The sequence below is a fragment of the Canis aureus genome, chromosome 36 (genome assembly GCF_053574225.1).
Source record: "Canis aureus isolate CA01 chromosome 36, VMU_Caureus_v.1.0, whole genome shotgun sequence".
NCBI classification, from domain to species: Eukaryota; Metazoa; Chordata; class Mammalia; order Carnivora; family Canidae; genus Canis; species Canis aureus.
This window is the reverse complement of record NC_135646.1, coordinates 18,697,771-18,722,057: the sequence shown is the minus strand read 5'-3', so window position 1 is coordinate 18,722,057 and position 24,287 is coordinate 18,697,771. Positions and strand designations below refer to the sequence as shown.

At 35.8% G+C, this 24,287-nt stretch overlaps 1 protein-coding gene across 50 annotated transcripts in view; it reads left to right on the top strand.

Annotated features, from left to right (window-relative positions):
- ABI2 (abl interactor 2) overlaps positions 1-24,287 on the top strand; it is a 119,593-nt gene that overhangs the window by 79,726 nt on the left and 15,580 nt on the right. For 10 of the 50 annotated variants that reach the window (XM_077885157.1, XM_077885151.1, XM_077885153.1 and 7 more), the window contains 7 exons: positions 1,429-1,526; positions 4,600-4,746; positions 5,514-5,638; positions 6,666-6,848; positions 11,724-11,882; positions 20,185-20,271; positions 23,791-23,964. In XM_077885157.1, the coding sequence (XP_077741283.1) occupies positions 1,429-1,526; positions 4,600-4,746; positions 5,514-5,638; positions 6,666-6,848; positions 11,724-11,882; positions 20,185-20,271; positions 23,791-23,964 (973 nt within the window). The remainder of the gene's footprint in view (positions 1-1,428; positions 1,527-4,599; positions 4,747-5,513; positions 5,639-6,665; positions 6,849-11,723; positions 11,883-20,184; positions 20,272-23,790; positions 23,965-24,287) is intronic. The other 40 variants (XM_077885168.1, XM_077885170.1, XM_077885198.1 and 37 more) reach the window with 14 other exon arrangements.

Below are 24,287 nucleotides of genomic sequence, written 5' to 3'. Positions count from 1 at the left end.
AGCCACATTTAATTTTGGCAGCCTCAACACTCTGTATACAATTATGATATGTTTTCTTAAAATTTACATTTTGAAATTATAATTATAAATGTACTCATTTCAATGGTGTAATGACTTGCAGTTTAATTTTATAAGTATAATTTGACTACTCCAGACAGTAGAAAAGTTAAGATTCTTTTTTTTTTTTTTTTGAAGTGTTTGGCAATCCAGAACAAAGGGGCTTAAAATAGGGTCAGGCGTGAATCTATATGATGAGCATTTACTCTAACCCATTAGTAATCTCAATTTGAGATTACATTTGAACTATATTTGTGAATGACTTCTCTTACCTCTTTAAGACATCCAGATTTCTAGGGCTTTCTGTATAAGTGCTTATATACTTCTTAGGCGTTTCCATCAGTTGTTTCCAGATTATGTACTTTCCTTACCCTTGCATTTAGTGAGAAGTCCTGGCCCAGGTCTGATTTAGGACTCTGTTACATCTTTCCCATAATCATTGTTTTGGGCCTGAGTGGGTCTAATTCCCAGTAGAACTAGGACATCGCCAGTGTGTCCCCTGTATTGCTCATAGTTGAATGGGATACCTCAGCCCTAACTCTCTAGTTCAGATGTTTAGGAACGTGACTTAACATCTGGCAGTTTATGAAGGTAGGTGATTCCTTCATAAGAGAACAGTTAAGAGAACAGTAAAGAAATCTGAATTGTAAGGCTGATAACTATTTTAAAAACTGAAAATTTTTCTGATATATCATACAATTCAACCTTTTATATTCTGTAGTTACAATGAATCAAAACTGTACTACATATTTTGTTGGGCAACATACTTTTTATGATCTACTTGCTATCTCAAAAACAAGGAATTGTTTAAAGGCATTATTATTTTATTTTTATTTTTATTATTTTTTAAAGATTTTATTTATTCATGAGAGACACAGAGAGGCAGAGACATAGCAGAGGGAGAAGCAGGCTATGAGGCAGCCCATTGTGGGACTGGATCCTGGACTCTGGGACCACACCCTGAGCCCAAGGCTCAACCACTGAGCCATCCAGGCGTCCCTAAAGGCATTATTGTTTTAATTGAATTTCTCTTTATTAAAACTAAAGTTCTTGTAGTTATCCTTTTGAATTTCAATTAAATATAGTATCAAATAGTCTGACCAGTGATCTGTTGGTGTGATGGCCTAATGGCAAATACAGTCTTTGCATATAAGTTTAAAATCATTTGAAAATCTGTGTTAGGAAGAGTCCTTTGAGTACAACTGTAGAATAATAGTGGAGTAGAAATTGCATATGAAATGCATGGCCTCTAATTTTTTTTTCCTACTTAAACCTTCCCCTCCTTTGTTAATAAATAGTATAACATTATTTCCCACAAGTGGCATTTTGTTTTACTACATACAAGTTGATTGTTCCTCAAAATTTTTTTAGGTGAGTACCCAGAATATGAAGATGGGTGGGCTGCCGCGTACAACACCTCCAACTCAGAAACCCCCCAGTCCCCCTATGTCAGGGAAAGGGACACTTGGGTAAGTATGTAACTAAGTAATAATTGAAAACCATTTCTTGTAGTGTTGTTGAAAATTAAACACTACGTATATTTAAACCATTTTTAAATATTTGAAACAATATTTTCTTCCTAAGATTAACTGTTTTGTGTATAACTTTTCCTTTTTCTGGGAAACATTTTTATACTTTAAAAAGATTTTGTTTAAAAGTTATTTTTCTAATCAATTTTAAATTTGAGGTAAAATCCTAACCTAAGTTCATGGTTTATTATAAATTGCACTCTAATTTCAGAAAATATTTAGAGTATTTCATATTACAGTTGACTGTGCTTTTAGACTGCTCTTATGAAGAACACTGTGTAGATTACCAAAATCTGTGTATCTTGTGTTGTTCTGAGAATACCGAGCTTAATTCAGTACAGCAGAAGTGAGTTATGGGTTTGACTTTTGGCAGAAATGGCCAATTAATGAAAAAGTTTATAATATTTTTCTTCTATAGCATCATAGTATAAAAATTTGGTTTATTGCGGTGCCTGGCTAGCGCAGTCAGAAGAGCATGCAGCTCTTGATCTCAGGGTTGTGAGTTCCAGCCCCACAATGGGAGTAGAGATTACTTAAAGAAATGTTTTTAACATGAAAAAAAGTTTTATCATGGAAATTTTGATCAGGTGGACATAATATGTCCCAGAAGCCAGATGACTAAAATTGTGGTCCAGCTCTGCTTCTGCTCTGTTGTCTTGCATAGTCAGCCTCTTAGCAATCCAGTTTTTTCATCTGTAAAAGGGGGGTAATATTTGTTCTCTATCAAACTTTTCAGTCATTGTACTGCACATTGGATTTTTAAAAAATGTATAAGACAAAGACAAAATGCTTTGACAACCATTGGCTTTATGATGTGTGCTTAAATTTTTTTAAATTGACAATGCTGGTTTTGGCCCCCTCACCAAAAAAAAAAAAGAAAAGAAAGAAAAAGAAAGAAAAAAGGTAAAAAGGAGAAAGAAAATGACAGAAAACCTAATTAAGCACCAGAGGTCAGGACAGGACAAAGATGAATTAGAATTAAAAAAGAGAAAAAAAAAGAAAAAAAAATTATAAAAGAGGATAATGTTGGAAGAGGAGTTATAGTTAGGACAGTGGGAAGTAAAAGAATAAAAATGAGTTCCAGCCAGGAATAGGATGATCTTATGTGGGGTAAACAAAACAAATTCTGCTTACATTAGGGAGAAAAGCATCTAGTAGATCAAATAAGGTTTAAACTTCAGGAGAGAATGTTGATGACATGATGGGGTATAATTATGCAGATGTAAGAGTAGAGAGATCAAGAGGAAGTATTTACTCTCCTATGGAATGGCTACGTTTCTGTCATTGCCTAACAGATTTTTAAAATTTTAAGTCAAGAACGTTAGCAAGGTAACCCACTGTCGTCTCTAGGAAAATAAAACTGTGTGTTGCTCTAAAAATTTGAAGATTTATTCATAGTCCAGTATTTGTTTCCCTTGTGTATTAGCAAGGGTTCTGCAGGATCATTGGAGACCAGAGTTGCTGAACACCACAAACCAGTTGATGGTCACAATCTGGCTTTTTTGCATAAGCTTTGCATAGCCATCATATTTTGTTTCCTTTGCCCCTTATTTTTGACTTTGTTTTTATCATTGCCTTCATGGTATTGTTCTCAGTCAGCAAAGGGTTTTTTCTTGCTTGAAACATAACATTTTTATTGTCTGGGAAAAATTGTCTAGAAATCAAATGTTTGGAAATTAATCAGTTTCCTATCTAATTTTTAAAAATATTTACATAATTTCTAAGATACCTAAACTTTTTAGTATTTTAAATCTAAGTTCCTGACATTTTGTTTTCTTCCTTGGACCCAATATCTCATGCAGTGTCTTTTACTTATTCTTAATTATTAATGTACACATGCATTTATGCAAGATTTTGAAGGTAGAAGAGTGGACAGGGTCAATTCAAAGTGCTCTCTTCCAAAATCAATGAACCATAACTTGAGTAGCCCAGAAGAGCAGTATTTAAAGGAACCTTGGGACTTTGTGGTGAGAGAATTATTGAGAAATTTGTAAGGGAGCAACATCATTTCAGGAAAAGAAAGCTTTTTAATTTTCACATCTTGAGATTCCAATTTTTATTCTTTTAGAAATCAGAATCTTATCTGCAAAATGTCAGTTTCATGTCAGTTGAGTATTTATCATTGTCATAAAGAATTCAGAAACTTAGGGATGAGACCTAATTTAATAATCACTAATGTGCCATTGTGCATCCTATTTCCTATCCTGTTTCCTTTCTTTCCTCACTCTCTCCTTTTAAAAGGAAATTTTGAGAAGAAGGAAATATATTAATAAAATCCAGTCCTTTTTGTACTTTGCAGTTCGAAAAAAATAAGGCAGAAAGACTTAGGTGGTCTTTTCTTTTTATATCCCTTTTAAATGTTGAATTTGAGGAGGATAAGAGGTAAAAGAGAGCAAGGTGAAAGTTGAAGGAGGAAGTGAGATGAGAATGGAAGGAGATGAGACTAACTTGCGTATTTCTGTGTATGGATATAGTTCAGTTTCTTTGTATTTACTATATAGAAAGGAAGATGACTTGTTATAGTTGCTACTGATTATCACTGTGGGGGGTTGTGGAGCCAAATTCTGGATTTATTTATCTGATCTTTGAATATCTTTGGTTAGGGAGAGAGGGGTGAGGAAGATAATTAGTGCATTCGTGCAGTGCAGTTGGGAAACTTTGACATGGTACTAAAATAATTTGAACTCATCTCTCCCCCCCACCCCCCAAAGGAAGAGTCTGGGAGACACTGGCTTACTTGGTGGGAGAATTGAATCTTTGTACTCTCTGAGAGTGAGTGAACAAAATTGCCTTAGTACAGGGAAATGAGGTTGGGGATGAAAGAACAGCAATACTCATCAAAACCCTAACAGCAGAGAAGCGATACTTAAGGAAAAACTGAAATTGGTAGCTGGGTTATGTTAAAACATTTTCCTATCTCTGAATACAAATTGTATTTCACTACTGGCAACTCTTTGAATTTATTGTGCCGAAATTTGCTAATCACACAATACATACGCTCTTCTTTTTGTAGGCGGCACTCCCCCTATCGCACACTGGAGCCAGTGCGTCCTCCAGTGGTACCAAATGATTACGTACCTAGCCCAACCCGTAATATGGCTCCCTCGCAGCAGAGCCCTGTGAGGACAGCTTCTGTGAATCAAAGAAATCGAACTTACAGGTATTTTCTCTACCTCAGTGCAAAATGTGATGGTCATAGTACCATAATTTGTTCAGATTACTTCAGTTAAATCTCTCTCATTTTCCAAGCACTAAGTTCTTTTCCTCACTCTACTCTCCCAAACCTCATCTGATTCTGCCTCTCTCTCCTCATGTTCTGATGCAGCTTTGAGGTCAGGAAGTTGGAAAAAAAATAATAAACCCAGAAAAAACAGACATCTTAAAAATACAAACTTCTCTAAAAAATTAATAGTTGTAGTTGACCTGAAAGAAAATTATGGACCAGATGTGGGGAAAAAAGTTATGGATTAGATGTGGGAAATTGCAAGTTGTTTTTTGGTGGAACTTTACAGATGAAAAACTATACATGGTAAAACATTAATATGAAATGGTACACCAAGATATCATAAATAAAATTAATCAAATAACCTGTTTAGGAAAACTGTGTTTTTTATTATAAAACAAGTTTCTTCAGGCAGTAAAAGTAATACTATTTTTGTGTGTTGAGTCCTGTCACTTACCACTTATATTTCTACAGAATTTTTCCTTCTTTCTCAATTTCACTTTCTTTAATAGATGCTTATTAAAAGGTAGTCAGAATGAATTTCTTGAACTCATGTTTTTTTCCTGTTTTACTCTGAAATTAATACATGAAATGGAGGGCTTTTGAATAATCTTTGTTTAGCTATATTCATTTCAGAAAATTTTGGGAAGTACTGGTGGTATCTTATATAAATACTCATGTTTTGGTGGCTCTTATTTCTTTAGCAGCAGTGGGAGTAGTGGAGGAAGTCACCCAAGTAGTCGGAGCAGCAGTCGGGAGAACAGTGGAAGTGGGAGTGTGGGTGTTCCCATTGCTGTTCCTACTCCCTCTCCTCCCAGTGTCTTTCCAGGTAAAACATGAATGGTGCCTCATCTTTACTTGTCTTTTTTGAATTTGAATTCAATTTCCAATTTAATAATGATGGGCTTTCTTCATAATGAAGATTTTTTTTCCTTTAGGACTCCATAAATGTTGGGAAATCTTTATGCATTTGTTATTTTTAACCAAGTGATTTCTGAATTTATGCTCACATACCTCTGTTATTTGGCTTTGTCTTTGGTGCAGTGGCTCAGTTGGTGCTTTGAGGTTTCAGGTACCTCCTGGGTATGAGTTATATGTTTAACTCCAGCGTTATGACATTGCGTGCATTTGGACACAGTGTGAGAATCACATAGGTAAAAAAAGGACTGGACAAATTTAAAAGTAGTTTTGGCAGTTAAATTTAGTGGACTCTTGGAACTTAATACTCTGAAATGCTACCTTTTTTTTTCTGAAACAGAAAAATGTGCTTATTTAATTTATTTATTCATCAAAGTTGAACTTTAGTTTTAAAAGTGTGACACAAAAGACCTAGGGATAGACTTTTTTGTATTTAATTTACTTATACCAAATAGATAATAATTTTTTTATAATAATATTTTTAAAATCATGAAAAAGATTTTTCTGATTTTTTTTACCTAATGTTTTTGTCTAGAATATGTTTATTTTCTGATTTTTGTGTTTCAAAATGGAATACTGTTTCCTAATGTATTATGTTTAGTTTTGTATACTGTTTACAAAATACTATGCTAAAAATTATAATATAAAAGGTACAATACAGTAGAAAAGTTACTTTTCTTAGAGTAGTGGCCTTCAGGTAAAACGGAATGCTGTTTTTAATGAATTAAAAAATCTGTACATTGCCCTGAGCATTTTGAATTATTTGCTGCAAACCTAATTATCCTTTAATATAAGCTTCATTTTTTTCCCTATTCTCTTCTTTTCTTTGGTTAGTGTTAAGCGCTGAATATTTAACATTAGGTTCTCTAATGCTTTTTCTAATCCTGCCTAATGGGTCTGCCTCATTAATGCCGCCTCTTACTCCTCTTTCCCCTCAGCCCCCGCTGGCTCTGCTGGTACTCCTCCCCTTCCTGCTACTTCTGCATCTGCCCCTGCCCCTCTTGTTCCTGCTACTGTCCCTTCCTCCACTGCCCCAGACGCTGCTGCTGGGGGGGCCCAGACCCTTGCTGATGGCTTCACTTCTCCAACTCCCCCTGTTGTTTCTTCCACTCCCCCTACAGGTGAGTATGGCTTGTTCTTTGGCAGGCACATCCAGTCATCTGGCTCTTTTATCTGGAACTCTGGCTTTATGACTTTTGTTTGTGCTGTGTGTGTGTATAAAATCTGAAGAATAACAGACTAACTAGAAAATGGCATGTGACCAAGAATAGAATTTCCTGAGGAAATCAGGGTAAAGTTCACATGCTTTTTTCCAGTAGAGTAACACAAATACACATTTTTTTAATGCTTGAATTTCATTTATTGGAGTTCTGTGAATTTAATATGGAGCCATCTTCTTACAGTTTTGAGACGTTGTTGTTAGAAATATTGTTACAGATTAAGACTTTAACAGAGAAAAGTCTATGGAAATAATATGGAAATAATTATAAGGTATATTTTATAGGAAATATCTGATAAAACAGTTTAGAAGTCTCTATTATAGCAGCACTGAAAACATATGGACAATGGACTTTTTGAAAAGATTTTATTTATTCGTGAGAGACACACAGAGAGAGGCAAATACATAGGCAGAGGGAGAAATAGGCTCCCTTTGGGGAGTCTGATGCAGGACTTGATCCCAGGACACTGGGATCACGCCCTGAGCTGAAGGCAGGTGCTCAACCACTGAGCCACCCAGGCGTCCCTAGATAATGGACTTTTAAAGAATTTCATGTTTAGTTAAATGTTACTTAAGGTTAACTGGTGTTTCAGTGTTTTAAAATAGCAACCTAAAATCCGTTTTGATGGGGAGGGGGAAGAAGATTCAGTTGCTACAAAATGTATTTGCAAAGTTAATAGTGATGCTGGTTAGTAAACAAATTCTTTATCTATTAACAAAAATGTGTATGTTTGGACACACATCACCTTAGCTTGCCAAATATTTCATAGATTACATATTTAGCTCTGCAGCTATAACCAGATGTTTAAATGTGTTAAAGGATACTTTTAGCTAAAATGGATTTTGGATGGTGTTTTATGGGATAGTGTCTGTAATAGCACTTTAATATTTTTTTTGTTTTTATTTCTTTATGAGAGAGTGAGAGCACGAGTGGGATGAGAGGCAGAGGCAGAAGCAGACTCTCTTGCTGAACAGGGAGCCCTGACATGGGACTGGATGCCGGAGTCAGGACTCTGGATCATGACTCGAGCTGAAGGCAGATCCTGAACTGACTGAGCCACCCAGGCACCCCGTGATAGCTTTTTAAGAAAAGCTTTCCATGTAAATGTAAACATGGGCTATTCTTTGATCTACACATATATCTCTTAGGCCAGACTGTCTGGTTAAATATAGGAATCATGTTATGCTCCAGAATCAATGGAGTAAAAAATATATCTTGAGGTTGGTTATAGGCCCAGAAGGAACAAATCGCTACCACCCGAGTCAACATTTTAGTAATAAAATAATTTAATAGGTACTGCTTCATAGTCTGCATTGAATAAACATTTGTTATATGAGTGGATAATTTTAGTTTTTCTTAACAAAAAAGCAAGGTAAATACCTTCATAACAATTTATATCAATCTCTTTTATACACTCTTTGAATCACCAAGTACTTTTTTCTTCTTATTAAGTTGTAATTTACATACAGTAAAATTCACCCTTTTTGGCATCTACACTTGTGACAAATGTATATAGTGATGTCACCACAACTTCAGTTAAGAGGTAGAATAGTCCTATCATCTGCACATGTCCTCCATGTTCTTTGTAGTCAGTCATTCCCTTTCACTCCTAGCCTCTGGCAACCTTTAGATCTGTTGTTGTTTTGTTTTTTGTCTCTAAAGTTTTGCCTTTGTAAGAATATCATGTAAATGGAAGCATATGATACGTAGCCTTCTGGGTCTGGCTTTTTGGCACCACTGCATTTGATATTTATTCATGTTGTTTCATATGTCATTTTTTTGTTCCCTTTTATTACTGAGTAGTGTTCTGTCATTTGGATGTACCACAGTTTATCCCTTTCCCAGTTGAGGGACATTTGGAGTATTTCCATTTTGGGGTTATTATGAATAAAATTGCTATAAGCTTACACACACAGACTGTAAGTGTAGGTTTTCAGTTCATTTGGGTAAACACCTTAGGGAGTAGGATTGCTGGGATTGGATGTAAATGAATGTTTAATTTTATGAGAAACTGTCAAATTGTTTTCCAAAGTGGCTGAACACCCACCAGCAGAGTGTGAGACTTCCTGTTGCTCAACTTGTTAGCACTTATTGTCAGTTTGCTTTTTTTTCTTGTTGTTTTTTGTTTTTATTGAAGTTCGATTTGCCAACATAGAGTGTAACACCCAGTGCTCATCACATCAAGTGCCCTCCTCAGTGCCCGCCACCCAGTTACCCATCCCCCCCACCCACCTCCCCTTCCACAACCCTTTGTTCATTTCCCAGAGTTAGGAGTCTCATGGTTTGTCTCCCTCTCTAGTTTCCTTTTTTACCCCCTTAAACTTTAGCCATTCTAATAGGTGTATAATAGTTTCTTATGTGGTTTTAATTTGCATTTCCCTAATGACTGATGATGTAGAACATCTTTTTTGTGCTTCTTTGCCATCTGTTTATTTTCTTTTTTTTGTTTCTTTGTCCAAATTTTGAATTTGACAATTTGTTTTTTTGTTTCTTTGCCCTCCGCTTTTGAATTGGTTTGTTTATTCAGAAATAAAATCATTTGATAAGAAAACGTAAGTCCTTCATTGGTTATATTATTTGGGAATATTTTCTTCCATTTGTGACTTATCTTTTTATTCTCTTAATGGTGTCTTTTAGAAGGGGAGTTCTTAATTTTGATTGAGTCTAGTTTATTGATTTTTTTTTCTCTTATGGATTGTGCTTTCAGTGTCATACTTTTAAACTTGTCACTCAAGGTCATAAAGATTTTTTTTTTTGTTTTTTCTAGAACTTTTTAGTTTTCTGTTTCATAGTTAGGTCTATGTTACTTTAACTCTAGTTTTGTTTGCTTTTTTAACCCAAAGCAAAGTAAATGTCTTCTTAATGGTATGAATAGAGAGTCTTTTATGTAGTGTCTTTGAATTACTGAGTATAATATTCATAATAGTGTTAATTATCAGATGTTTTGAATTTGAAGATGGTTGGTTTATATTAGTTTGTTACAGATTGATTACTAAAGTGTCAGTACCTGTTGTACCTGGTGATTCAAATGACAAAATGTACCTTTTAATAATGTATTACTTTATATATTTTTCTATTTTTTATCATTGTTAGAGACTTGACAATAGATTATGTTTAAGCTTGTATACTCCAGATTTTCATCCAGTAGAATTGATTTTTAGATTTTGATGCTGTCATATGTAGAATTAAATAATATAGCCGATCTTGAGTACTTTTATAATATTCATTATATATGAGTTCATATGAATCCAAGTTTGATAAAAGTATGGAGTTCCTGACGACCAATTTTACTCCTCTAAACCTTATTTTTACAATCATGGATGAGTTGAAAAATTGCAAGAAGTGTTTTTCTTTCTTTTCTCCTCTCCCCCTCCTTTTCATCCTCCTTGCACTTTCTCCTCCCTCCTCTTTCCTTCATCTCCCCACTCCTTCCCCCTCTCACTTCTGTTTCCTCCCCTTCCCTCTCCCTTCTCTTTCCTCCTCTTTCAGCTGGGCTGGAGTAATCTCATGAGTGCTCTAGTGCTCTGTCTGAAATAGTAGGCCTTCAGCTGAATGATGTTAAGTTAAGTGGAGTCAAGATAAAATTTAGGAACTGGATTGCATTAGGGAACTGCATAGATTAAGAAAGAATGTCTTTAGTTAGCAATGGTTGTTGAAGTACTCAGCAAAATTGAGTGAAATTGCTAATAAATATTATAGGCTTAGAGATGGTATTACAAGCAAGATATATTTTGATGCACTTTTTGTATCTTAGATTTTTCCTTAATTGTAAAATTCTTAAACTCTAATTTTAAGACAAAATAATCTAGCTTTGGAGATGGAGATTTTTGATTGAATAAAGATGTGTTTGAATTGGAATAATATCACTTGATCTTTTGCTGGAATATTTTGTTTTCCTTTAAACTAATTGCCACCTTAAATTTACTCCTGCTATTACTATTATTTTGATAAGACTGTGTTGTGTGTCAGACATTTTTTCTTTTGCTTTCCCAGATGCCATTCTTATGTAATATATATTTAAAGAGAGAGAGTGAAAGAGAGTTGGGGGAGGGGCTAGTATCAGTGGGGAGGGGCAGAGGGAGAGAGAATCCAAGCATGACATAAGGGCTTGATCTCAGGAGCCTAAGATCACTACCTGAGCTGAAACTGAAACCAAGAGTGGGGTGCTTAACCAACTGTGCCATCCAGGTGCTCTTTTTCCTACTCTCTCCCTTTCCCCGTTCCTCCCCCCTTCCCTCCCTCCTTTTCTCCTTTCCTCCTTTTTTTTTTTTTTTTTTTTTTTTTTTAGAAGGAGGAGGAGAGAGAATCTTACACAGGCTCCAGGCCTGGTGCAGAGCCTGATGTGACGCTCAATCTGACAACTCATGACCTGAGCTGAAATCAAGAGTTAGATACTTAAGTGACTGAGCCAACCAGGCACTCCTTGTCTTGTTTAGTTTTTAGTGGCCATTTTGGGGGGGTGGAAGAGGAAGTAAGCCATAAATTTTAATTGTGATGATTTTGAAACCCTATCAAATTATATTAGTAATCTATTTAGAACATAGCTTTTCCAAACCTAATTTTGTTTTTTTTTATTTACCTACTTTCCTGCTTTTGCACTTTGATATGTCAGCTGAGCAATAACTGTGACTTTGCATGATGTTTATCAGATAGCAAATTAACTAAACATTGTTTTTTTTAATAATCTTATTAAGATTCAGGAAATGTACCTAAAGCACTTCATTGTTTGACATAATTTTCTTTTAATGACAAATTTATGCTCTTTGCCTTTTCCAGGTCATCCTGTTCAGTTCTACAGTATGAATAGACCTGCCTCTCGCCATACTCCCCCAACAATAGGGGGCTCGTTGCCCTATAGACGCCCTCCTTCCATAACTTCACAGACAAGCCTTCAGAATCAGATGAATGGAGGACCTTTTTATAGCCAGAACCCAGGTTAGATTTTCTTCTGCATTCTGTAGAATATATCTGTTTAAAAATTTCAATTATTGGGGCGGGGGGAGAACCTTGAATTATAAATTATTATCACATAACAGGTGTTTAGTACTATTTGTTGAATGATTGGAAGAATGACTATAAGGTTGCTAATACTGTATTATTCAGTTCTTTTTTTTTTAATCAGTACATGATTTCCATATAAACTTGTAGAACCTAATTTTTCTGAACAGAATCTTTGTGCTGGTGATCATTTGCTTTTAAAAATAATATTGTGGTGAGCAATATTTCCTTATTAATCAGATAACCTTGCTCTATGAATACCAAATAATGAAAATTGAGTGTTCATGAACAGAGATAAATGGTATAGTAAAAGAGAAATGGTGGAGTTTTTTTCTTTTTTTTTTTTTTTTTTTTTTTAAGATTTTACTTATTTGAGAGAGAGAGAGAGCGCGAGCACAAGCAGGGGGAGGGGCAAAGGGAGAGGGAGAAACAGATTCCCTCTCTGCTGAGCAGAGAGCCTTATATAGGGCTCAATCCCAGGACCCTGGTATCATGACTTGACCCAAAGGCAGATGCTTAACTGACTGAGCAACCCAGGGCACCCCTGGAAATGGTATTTTGTTTTGTTTTTAAAGATTTTATATATTCATGAGAAACACACACAGAGAGAGAGAGGCAGAGACACAGGCAGAGAGAGAAGCAGGCTCCATGCAGGGAGCCCGACGTGGGACTCGATCCTGGCAGGAGCAGGCCCTGGGCCAAAGGTGGCGCTAAACCACTGAGCCACCTGCGCTGCCCTGGAAATGGTATTTTGAAGCTGTTTTGTACTAGGCAGTTAAACTATCTTACTCAATTCTCATACCAATCCTATGATGGGAAAGCTGGGACTTGGACAGACCCAGATATTACAGTTTTCTTTCAGTTGCTTTATGCATACAGAAAAAAATTAATCTGGCACATATTTAATACCATATTCAATCATTATTTTTGCTTCTTCCCCAGAGAAGGTAAGAGCAAAGATTAGACTCTGTGATTATTGTGGATATGGTATATCAGCTTAGTGTGTTTTTCTGGATTTTTGCCCAGAGGCTAGTAAACCTGGGTATCTTTAATATTAGGGGACAACCCATTCCATCTTTGATAAGCCTGGAAACCAGTCTATTGTGGCTACTTACTTTTTGGTGAAACCTTATTCCTTTGGAGTCATGCGGAAGAAATTTGAACCACCTAGATAAATGCAGTTTAAAGAATGTTTTTACATATATTATCTCATTTGATTCTTCCAATCATGTGATCATCTTCATTTGTATTTTATAGGATGAGAAACTGAGGCTGAGGTAATGTCAGGTTAGGATTTGAACTTAGGTCATCTGTCTCTAAGTTTCATGTTCTTTCCTCTCTCTCTTACTCTCCTAGACTTCTCTTTGGTGGAAGGTGGTGGGTGGTGAGGAGATGTCCACATTGTGATATAAAATGGATGAGAGCCAGAGACCTTCCTTTATTCGTCCCTTCACTCTTTTGGATCCTTCTTAAAATTAAATGCCATGTGTACACTGTAGTGTGATTACCCACTGCCTTAATTGAAATATACTTCTGTTGCTGCTGTCCTTGATTACACTTAGTGATTTTGGCTGTGTCATTCTTTTTTTTTTTTTTTTATTTATTCATGAGAGACAGAGAGAGGGAGAGGCAGAGACACAAGCAGAGGGAGAAGCAGGCTCCATGCTAGGAGCTAGATGTGGGACTCAATCCTGGGACTCCAGGATCAAGCCCTGGGCCAAAGGCAGGTGCTAAACTGCTGAGCCATCCAGGGATCCCCTCAAATCATGTATTCCAAACTCATTTTTGAACAGGTGCTATTTTGTACCTAAATGCATTTTTTTTTATTTTAATTCGTTAGATATGGCCTGTTTCCTAGTTCTGCTGAAGATAAGTTCTCTCCCTTGCCCTCTTGGAAGTCTAGACAATTAATGCTTATGGCCCTCATGCCCTTCCTTATCCTTACGTAGAGTTTGAAAGATGTCAGTCCAAATGGTGGTTCCGTAATGGACCTGAGAGATGTTTCTCTGTTATGACTGGTGACCAACTGTATATGATACTTAGGAAATAGATATAAGGATACTTTTTTTGTGTACATGTGCAAAATATTAGTCTTTTAAAGAACCCTGTTGCTGGCATTTATTTGAAGACTCTTTAAGCACATACTTAAATGTGTTTTAAATACATGTTTCAATACTTCTTTCTTTGGAAATCTGATTTTAACATACTTGAAAGTATGTGTTAAAGTAGAAAAATACCCTACTCTCTGGAATGATTTTAATGAAAGTATTTTCACACTCATGGATATAAAATGAATTGATATTTTTGAACCTTCAGTATAATTTATTTAGTTTTTTCTTCCCCTCCTGTACTCTTCTCAGTTCTGCCTTTCTTCCCCAGGGATTTGGTAATTGTTTAAAGAGGGTGACTACAGCTTTCTTTGCTTTTTATCATAGTGCTTTTCCTAAACTTTTTTTTTAACTAAATCATGTTTTTTTTTTCTTTAAAGATTTTATTTATTAGAGAGAGAGAGAGAGACAGAGTATGAATGGGGAGAGGGGCAGAGAGAGAAGGGAGTCCTCTCCACTGAGCAGGGAGCCCAACATGGGGCTTGATCCCAGAACTCCGAGATCATGACCTGAGCCAAAGGCAGACACTTAACTGACTGAGCCACCCGGGTGTCTCTAAATCATGTTCTTTGAAAATCTTTTTTTCTTTTTTGCAAGAATTAATACTTTGCAAACCAGTGTTCTAAGGCTGCTAGATCCCCCTTCATTTTATTTGCCTTAGAATATTATATAAATGTCTTATATTACTCCCACTGGTCTTATAGTCATCCCTGTTTATTCATATTTAAGATAAAAAAGTGTGTGTTGTGCTTTCTAACAATCTAATTCCCTGATTTAACAAAATTATCTCAGGTGTTTGTTTTATAAGCCTGTATTTTATAATCAGAGACTTGAAATGTACTTAAGAAGTGAGCTAAAAGTCTGGGATTCATGGGAATCTATAAATTCAGTATTCTTTTTTTAAAGATTTTATTTATTTATTCATGAGACACACAGAGAGAGGCAGAGATACTGGAAGAGGGAGGCAGGCTCCCAGCAAGGAACCAGTTGTGGGACTCAATCCCAAATCCCAGGATCTCGCCCTGAGACAAAGACAGATGCTCAACCGCTGAGCCACCCAGGAGTCCCAAATTCAGTATGGTTTTCTGTGAGATGGAAATCTAGCAGCACTGTTACTATATTTTGTTTGAATTTGAAAGAGCATTTCAACATAGGAATTAAAATATGGAATACCCAGTGTCTAGTGCCAAGTCCTAAGAGTATATTAATTGTTTTCTAATGATCCTAAGGGTACAATAAGTGTTTTCTAATGAGATTATTTCAGAAGCAAGTTAATGAAAGGAACACTTTGGGGCATAAATGAAACCCCTTTGGTTCTCATTGTTTGTTACTAATCTAGCCCAAGAAATAGGAATAACAATTTATCATTCATCTTGTCAGCAGCAAAGAGGGTCACTGAAATAAAGAGAGCTAAGCATAAGTTAACAGTTTTTACCTTAAATATAAATGTGAAGCTGAAGCCCCTTGGTGGTAAAGAAGTATGTGTATACACATACACACACACACACACACACACACAGATATTTACATTTGGATAAATAAACCTAGTTTGATAAGTGTCTTAGTTCAGGCTATTCTCAGAAAGTGCTACAGACTGTGTGGCTTATAAATAACAAATTTATTTCTCATAGTTCTTATAGTTCTGGGAGTCTGGAAGTCAGATCAGGGTACTAGTATGGTTAAGTTCTGAAGTCTCTTCTGGTTTGCAGACTGCTATCTTCTCATATCCTCACATGGTGGAAAGAGAGGGAGTTATCTAGGTCTCTTTTATAAGGGACTAATTCCATTCATGAGGGGTCCACCTAATTGCCTCTCAAAGACCCCCACCTCCTAATACCATCACATTAGAATTTCACCATAGGAACTTAGGGATGCATAAATATTCAGTCCATAATGTTAAAGAATCAATAAGGTGGTATTTAAGTACCAAGGTCTTTTGGTAATAGGTAATCCTATATTTTACTGTTCACATTTTCTTATAGGAAAGACTTTAAAAAGTCTAATTCATAAAGTGAAATGTTGGTTCCAAGGAATGTGACTGTATATAGACAATGGATGTTATTAAAAACAACTAAAAAAGTAAAAAAATAATATTGGGTTGGTGATATTACAGAAGAAAAGCCACTAACATATATTCTCTAAGTGATAGTTAAGTTACAGCACTACCATAAATTTCCAGAAAAATACAGATGTGGTGGGGCTTTAGCAAGTATGAATAAAGAACAATAGCAAGAAGCAATTTTCAAATCCTTATAGTAGGTAATCTTTAGGGTTTGTTAGAGAATGCTTACTCTTTTTTTTTTTTTTTAAAAAGAATGCTTACTGTAATGAAAGCAAAAAGAGCAAGAAAACAATTGAAAAGTGTTATATTCTCAGATGACCAAGTAAGCTAGATAGACTGTTTACACTGATATTAACATAAGCTGTGTTTTTAAACTTTGTGTTAATCTGCTACTTTTCCTTGGCATAACATCTTACGGTGATTTTTTTTTTTTTTGGCTTGAAAAGCAATAACAATAATGATCCAATTCTTTTTTATCCTGAATCTATAGAACTGATAATTATTTGGTAACTTTATTCTTTTCTATCAAAAAAATCCTCCTTGCTGAGTTTGATAAGTCAGGTTCACTTTTAAATATTCCTTGCTGTTCCTGTTTAGGAAACATTTCACTTTTAAAATGAATTGCTTAAATCATTTCCCTCACTGCAATGTAAAATATAAGCAACTAAACTTGAATGGGTGTCAGATGTCTATAACCTCTAAAGGTGGTATCTTTTTTTTTTTTTAAGATGTATTTATTTATTTTAGAGCTGGGGGAAGGGGGATAAGGAGAGAGAAACTTAAGCAGACTCTGCACTGAGCATGGAGTCCGAAGTGGGGCCCTGACAACCCTGAGGTTACGACTTGAGCTGAAACCAAGAGTCAGATGCTTAATTGATTGCACCACCCAGGTGCCCCAGGTAGTATTCTTTAGTGGTTTTAGAAGTAGTATTTAGAATGTTTCTTTAGTTTTATTTTCTCATAATATTTATAAATCTGTGGAAGTAAGATGTAAAATTCCAAGTTATTTTTCAAAACTCTTTGAGGTAGACATTTTAAAACCTTGGGAGGCTGGGTGGCCTAATTGGTTTAGGTTCTGCCTTCGGCTCAGGGCATGATCTCAGGGTCCTGGGATCAAGCCCCACATTGGGCTCCCTGCTCAGTGGGGAGTCTGCTTCTCTCTCTCCCTCTGCCCCTGTACATGCTTTCTCTCGCTCCAATAAATAAATAAAATCTTTTAGGAAAAATAAAACAAGAAACCTCAAAGATTATGCTTCAAAGGATTTTATAAATAACCAGGAAGGTCATGCTTGGGAAGTCTATATATTTCATCAGCACAGACTCATCCTCTAAGTTTGGTTTGCTTACAGAGCTTTTTACTCTGTACATATCTACTTGTTGCTGTCTGTAGAACATAAGATCTCTTTATAAATTCCAGTCATTTGGTGAGGCCATCTCTTCACATTAATGTCATTAGTGTATATTATGAATATAAAACTCTTGAATCTAAGTTTGGAGATCTTTCGGTTGTTATAGGGAAAGAGTCTTATATGAAGAATCATCTTAGCTAAGTGGAGTGAAAACAAGTGTCTGGTTACTTCTGTTCTTCCCTATTCACAAGATGCCTAGGACTAGAACTGAATATTGCAAATAATTCTCATAAAAATCCTGCTTAAATCTCCTAGCATAGTTGATTTTCAACTCAGGAAAATAAATCTAGTGTAAAGTAGGATGTTCTGGTTCACAGGAGTTCTGGTCAGATACAATCTTAATATGGTCTAGAAAGAAAATACTGTGGTATTTGAATTAATGGAACTATCACATAAAAATTTTTCCCTGGAGAAGAAAAGTAACATTTGGGGTGACCTTTGTAAACTCCATTTGGAACTGAATTTTTAATAAAGTAAATCTGTTTTAGATAGATTTGGAATTGTTTTTTACCTGGGCTGTTCTTGGTGGACTTCCTAAAACCAATATGGTTTCAGATTTTCACTTTCAGAACTAGAAAAGAAATAGAATATACTCATCTTAAAAAACAATAATACACTTGACTTACCTACAGAAAGACTGTTCTGAGTTAAGCACCTAATCATTTGGTTTAACTGAGCACCAGAAGGTTATTATTATTATTTTTAATTTGGATGAGAAACAGTGACTGAGGTGGGAAATTGCCTACTTTTCTTTTATAGGGGAGGTTGGGCCTGGTGCTGACAGAGGAGGAACTTTTTCATCTTATTTGATATGAACATACACCCAATCTCTACTTTCCTAGAATGCCAGTTGCTATCTGCTGCTTTTTTCTTTTATTATTTGTCTCTGCTCCTTCTGTGTTCATTACATCGCCATCTTTCTCCAAGTTGGAAATATGGGGTATTGGGAATGTATCAACAGTTGTCCCTCCCATGCCTTTGCGAGGGGAAACACACTGCTGAAGGGTTACTACCAAGAAATAGGACTTAGGGAAAAACCTAATCAAAAGATAGCTTTTTTTAAAAAAAGGTACCCATTTCTAGGGTTATTCTACTCTGTCTCTTACATCTAGATATTCTTCAGTATTAACTAATAGCTTAACTCTTGTCTATACATTTATATATGTTCCTCAGTTACCAAGTGGTACTTTTTCACAGTTACTAAGTTCTGTTCTTTGTGTTTTTGCTGTCTTGCTATTTTTGTGCCAGGTCCTGGGTTAGGCATTCTGCATGCACTAGATTTTTGGTTTTTGTTATTACTAACTTGGTGTTTAACAGCAAAAAATAGTGAATCAGATATTTGACGCAAGTGACTGTAAAGTCCAGTCTCTTTGTACGGAGCACTCTTTCACCTAAGGTACTTCCCTATTTCATATCTACCCACTTAACCTTTCCAGGTTATTTTCCCTCAGGGCTATTTTGTGCTAGCATATAGAAACATTTCCAGTCCTGTGAACTGGTCATGTTGTTTTATACCTCCAAGCCTTTGCCCCTGACTTGGTTCTCAGCTGGTCTTTCTCCATTCTTGTCTGCTTGAACTCTTTTTCTTCTGGTGCCTGTTCAGAGAGCATTTCTGTGTGGCTTTCCTTACTACTGGCCCATCCCTGTGCCCCCACCACTATCACCATTGCCGACTCTCCCACCACAGCCACCTCCAGGGAATTGCTACAGACATTGCTGGGTTAAGGTTATTATTTTGTTTTGTATTCCCAATTAGAATGTAATATCTTTGAGGGCAGTGACTCTCATTCATCTTTCCAATTGTATTAGTCTTAATTGTAACTTGGAATTAATAAAAGGTGTTCTCTTTTTATAAGAAGATGCATACTATACTTTATACCCATTCTGAGGGAAACTATAACTGTAGAATTAATCTTGGGCAGTTTTTCAGCCTGTACCTGGTTTATTTATTTACATATGTTAAACACTTGCTGAAGGCTGACTAGTGCTAGGCACTGTGCCAGGTGTTTGTGATGGAGAAAAAGACACCTTGGGGAGGAGAAGATGATTTGAATGAGTCCAGTGTTTTTTGTATGAATTGAGATTATGAAAAATTGTAATGACATGGACCTAACTCTCAGAATGGTTTTGATAACTGGTCTCTCCTAGCAAAGTGCTTGCCACTTACTAGAAAGTCAGTAAATATTTGTTTAATTAATGAATGAAGAACCAATTAATTTGCCTGTTAATGAAGTAATGAAAAGTATAAATTTAGGATGTGGGATGCAATGTTTGTTTTTTTTTTTTTTTCTGGTATTGATGAACATTTAAACTTACAAGCTTTAAAATCCTGAAAACCAAATTATTCATGATAATCTGAAGAAATTCTTTCTGTGAAAAGACATGTTAGTGATATGATCAGTTTGCCATTTCATGGTAGAATAGATCTGTATATAATAAATGCTTCCTATTGCAATTTTTAGAATTTTCTTTAAACTCCCCCTAATACTTTATTTTTTGTGTTAATGTGTTATCTCTCAAAAGAGGATCTTTAAGATAGCTTATAAAATATTTGTACATAGTGGTTTCCCTCCTTATATGTTCGTTTTATTGTATTAGCCTTTCCTTTTAATGTAACTTGCCCTTACCCCTTATCCTCCACACCTTTTTTGTTTTTGCAGTATCTCTTGCTCCTCCTCCTCCCTCCATCCTACAGGTAACTCCTCAGTTACCTTTAATGGGATTTGTGGCCAGAGTCCAAGAAAATAGTAAGTTTATGTCTTCTTTATGCTGTAGATCAGATTATAGGCATAAAATGTCAATTATATATGATTGGCTGATTTGTCAGTCATTTGCTGATACTTCACATACTTGAATATTATGAGCAAGTCACTGTGTGAGCAGCTAGTGTGAATAATAAAATAAGGTGAAATTCTCTGCTTTCAGATAACTTAAAATCTGGTAGTGAAGATAAGACAAAAATAAAGCACATATAAGAAATGAACGACCACATCTAACCAAGGAGATGCTGTCTAGTCACCAGATATCCCATCTTTTTCTCTGAGTTCTTCAAACAAGTAGTAGCCTAGTTTCCTATAACTGGAGTTTTAGAGTTTTGTGGCTGGCTTGAGAATCTTCCTCCAGTCTTGTGATTCCAGGTGTAAAAATGGCCGTGCTGTGGTAGGTCTCAAGGGACCAAATTGCCACCAAGTCTCCCAAGAGGCCTTGTAGATTGGCAGTGAATTTACATTGGCCTGTGGTCTGGGATCGAGACATGCAGGATCAGATAACTAATTTTCTTGACATATTCAGCTTCTCCTAGGTAAGCATTAAAGGAAATTCAGGAGACTGATGTCTACTAAACAGGAAACCTGTATCAACATTCAGTGAGGAATTGCTATCACAGAGACCAGTGAACATAGTCTGTAAGATAGAGGAGTTCTCTTTATGTGAGCGGTCTATACGAGGAGCCCACATCACAATCAAGGTTGCATGATGGGCATGGAATCTGAATTAGGGGAATTACATTAATGAAAGTTTTAATGCTATCAGTATGAAGAAGCCGAATGTATGCATCTCATAACAGGGATGGCCTCACCAGACGGATAGAAGTATTTGCACTCTGCTGTTTAGGACTCCTGCTTCTTTGGATATGGGTATTGCCAATACTAGAATGTGAGCTTTCACAAGAGTAGGAATTTTTTATTATTCTGTTGGCTGGCTCTTTCCCCAGCACATAGAGAAGCATCTGACACAAAGCAGACACTTTAGTCCCTGTTTTTTTGTGCTTCTGTAGCTAACCGAATGCCTCCTTTTTATGGACACATTTCTTTGTTGTATTTTAACTGGTTATAATCCAGTCTTACTTGCCTGAGGGCTCAGTGTCTCTTTCCAAATGCCTTTGCATCTCTGTTAGCTTCTGATAACAGTCTAATTTATGTTTATTGGAAGGTAAACAATGAGCACCTCCGATGTTTAGCAGTGTGATTGCCTTTTGGAATAGTCTTTTCTTTCTTTTCCATAGTCCTATACATTTCTCACCTACAAAATGTATAAAAATAAGAAAACTTTGAGGTGAGCTGTCGCTGATTTTACAAACATAGCAGGACTTTCACATTCAAATGAATGTTCTCTTCAAAACATTCACCTTGGAAAGACACATACTTATCTTTTGGAATTATCTTCATAGTTTTCAGGTATATTATTTTGAAGATACTCTGTGGTAGCTATTACATAGTCCGTAATAAGATAGATGTTTGGAAACAGTCTGGAATTATTTGGAACCAGGTATACTGGGCTAACTAGTGCAGCTATGATTCTATTCTTCTTAAAATCCTTCTATGGCTCCCCTTTGGATAGAATTCGAACTGCTGGAAGGCCCTTCCTGCTTAGTCCTCTTCAGCTTCCACATGCCTCTTTCTACCTAACTTTGGCCAGTTCTTTGAAGGGTTCCTACTCTCTTATCTTTGTATTTTTTTTTTCTCCTTTACATCTGACATGAAATATCCACTCTCACTCCATCCTAGCCTCTGGCCATTAACTCTTACTTACCCTTCAGGTTCAGGAAGCCTATCCTGACCCACGTAAGAGTTTTGGTCTATTGCTGTGTTTTCATGATGTAAGGCATTTGCTGCACGTAATTATAAGTGAAAAATTGGTTGTCCATATCTCTGTGACTTTTGCCTACTACTATGTCCCGTTGCTGAGCATAGTAGCTAATCATAGTAGGCTCTCAATTGACATCTGTTGAATAAGTAATAATGAAACAGAACTTTAAAGTTACTGATCTCATCCATAATAGTGTATCTTTTGAGATAACGGGCAGTGAAGTTCAAATTCCTGCTCTTCCACTAGTGTAGGACTACTTAATCTTGGAAAGCCAGTTTCCACATCCATAAAAATGAGGATTAAAAACACACTTCCTATGGTAAAGATTAAATGAAATAATGTATCAGAAAGTGCTAGCTGAGTAATTGGCACATTTTAAGTAAAAAAAAATGGTAGCTTATGTCCATCTCATTAAAGTAACTCTGAGGCATTATAAGAAATGGTAAAAATGAGCAATGGCAGACTCTTAATAGTTTTGTAGTGTAATTTCTCAAGGTGATTGTTTTGGAAGACAGTGTTCCTTTGGATCTTTGTTTTTGTGTGATTGTTTAAAGTCAAATAGGTTGATTCTTAGCCCAACCATATATAACTTGTCATAAAATCTATACTAAATCACATATCTATAGTTTTTGCTCATTTAAGAAACCCATTAGGACTAAAAGAATAACTTTTAATAAGTTTTGAAGTGCATAAAGCAGATAGGTTGGGAAATAGAGTGGCAGCAGGTGGGAGAATACTGGAATAGGCCAGGACATGATACTCACCAGACATCAGCAGTCTTCTCAGATCCATTTAATTCAATCAGTAGGCTTAGATGAAAGAAAATAAACAAGATTGCTCAAAGGATTTCACAGGAACAGTACTGGTACCTCATAAATAAGAATTCATAAATAAAATTGGGCAGCTGATAAATGCAGCTTTACAGTTTATTTTGTTGAGCTGTGCTCAGTTATGTACCAAACATTTTGAAAGCTTTGAGTTCCCTGGTTTTGGAGATTAATCTTTTAGATGTTACTATATGCTGATACTTAAGCTGTGGAAGCAGATATCTACACGGAGAAATTTTCAAATCACTCTTGGAATTCAGCTTGAAGAAATTCTGGATCATAAATTACTCTGAACTAGTCTGAATTACTGAAATTCTTTCTATATATATTAAAAATAGCAGACACAAACATCTTCATAGATGAAGTTACCCAAAGCCTTGTTATTTCCATTCTACTAGTTGGGTAAAATGCTATTTAAAAAATTCATTTGACTATTCATGAGTACATTCTAATTTATTATAAATTAAATGTTTATAAATCTCCAAATTATTAAGATTTCTGATAACCATTCCTCATTGGATCTAATATAAAACTAAACTGTATTATACTTACCTCTTTCTTTGAAGAAGAGGATTATGTATTAGCATAAACAGGTTCCAGGAGGCTCATTTAATAACTGTTTTGGCTACACTTTATTCAACACCCATCAGCCCTGACCAAAAGGGAAGAGAAGTCATGCTTGGAGATTGGAAATATTATAGTTGGTGGGGAGCTTTCTCTTGCCCACTCATTTTTTATTTAAAACCGTTATTTTCAAATCTAGATTTATATTCCATGTATATAGAAGCTTGGATAGGAAATACTGAACTTTGCATCTCATGTAGTTTTGTTATCAGCTTGATACATTCTTAGTTTCAGATACACCACCACCACCACCACCTGTGGAAGAACCAGTCTTTGATGAATCCCCCCCTCCACCTCCTCCCCCAGAAGATTATGAAGAGGAGGAAGCAGCTGTGGTTGAGTATAGTGATCCTTATGCTGAAGAGGACCCACCGTGGGCTCCAAGGTCTTACTTGGAAAAGGGTAAGTTGCAGAGGGATATCTATGATGGGAAGACACCTCTACGTACAGTTGGAATTTACTGGTACTGAAGAGAATCTTACTTATTTTTTTACTGATAGGTAAAGTTTTGCTTACCTATCAGTGCCTATGCAATGTCTTCTTGATTTAGTTTACAAGGTTCATGATTTTTGAAAGTCACACTAGTAAAATTCTATGACTATCTGATTTTATACTGATGGCTATTTATTGTTCCTACTGAACATGCTTTTTTAATGAGTGGTTTCTGTAAGAGAAGTTTTTAAAATAGACTTTTTTTTTTTTTCTGGAATGCCTCAGGAAGAGGA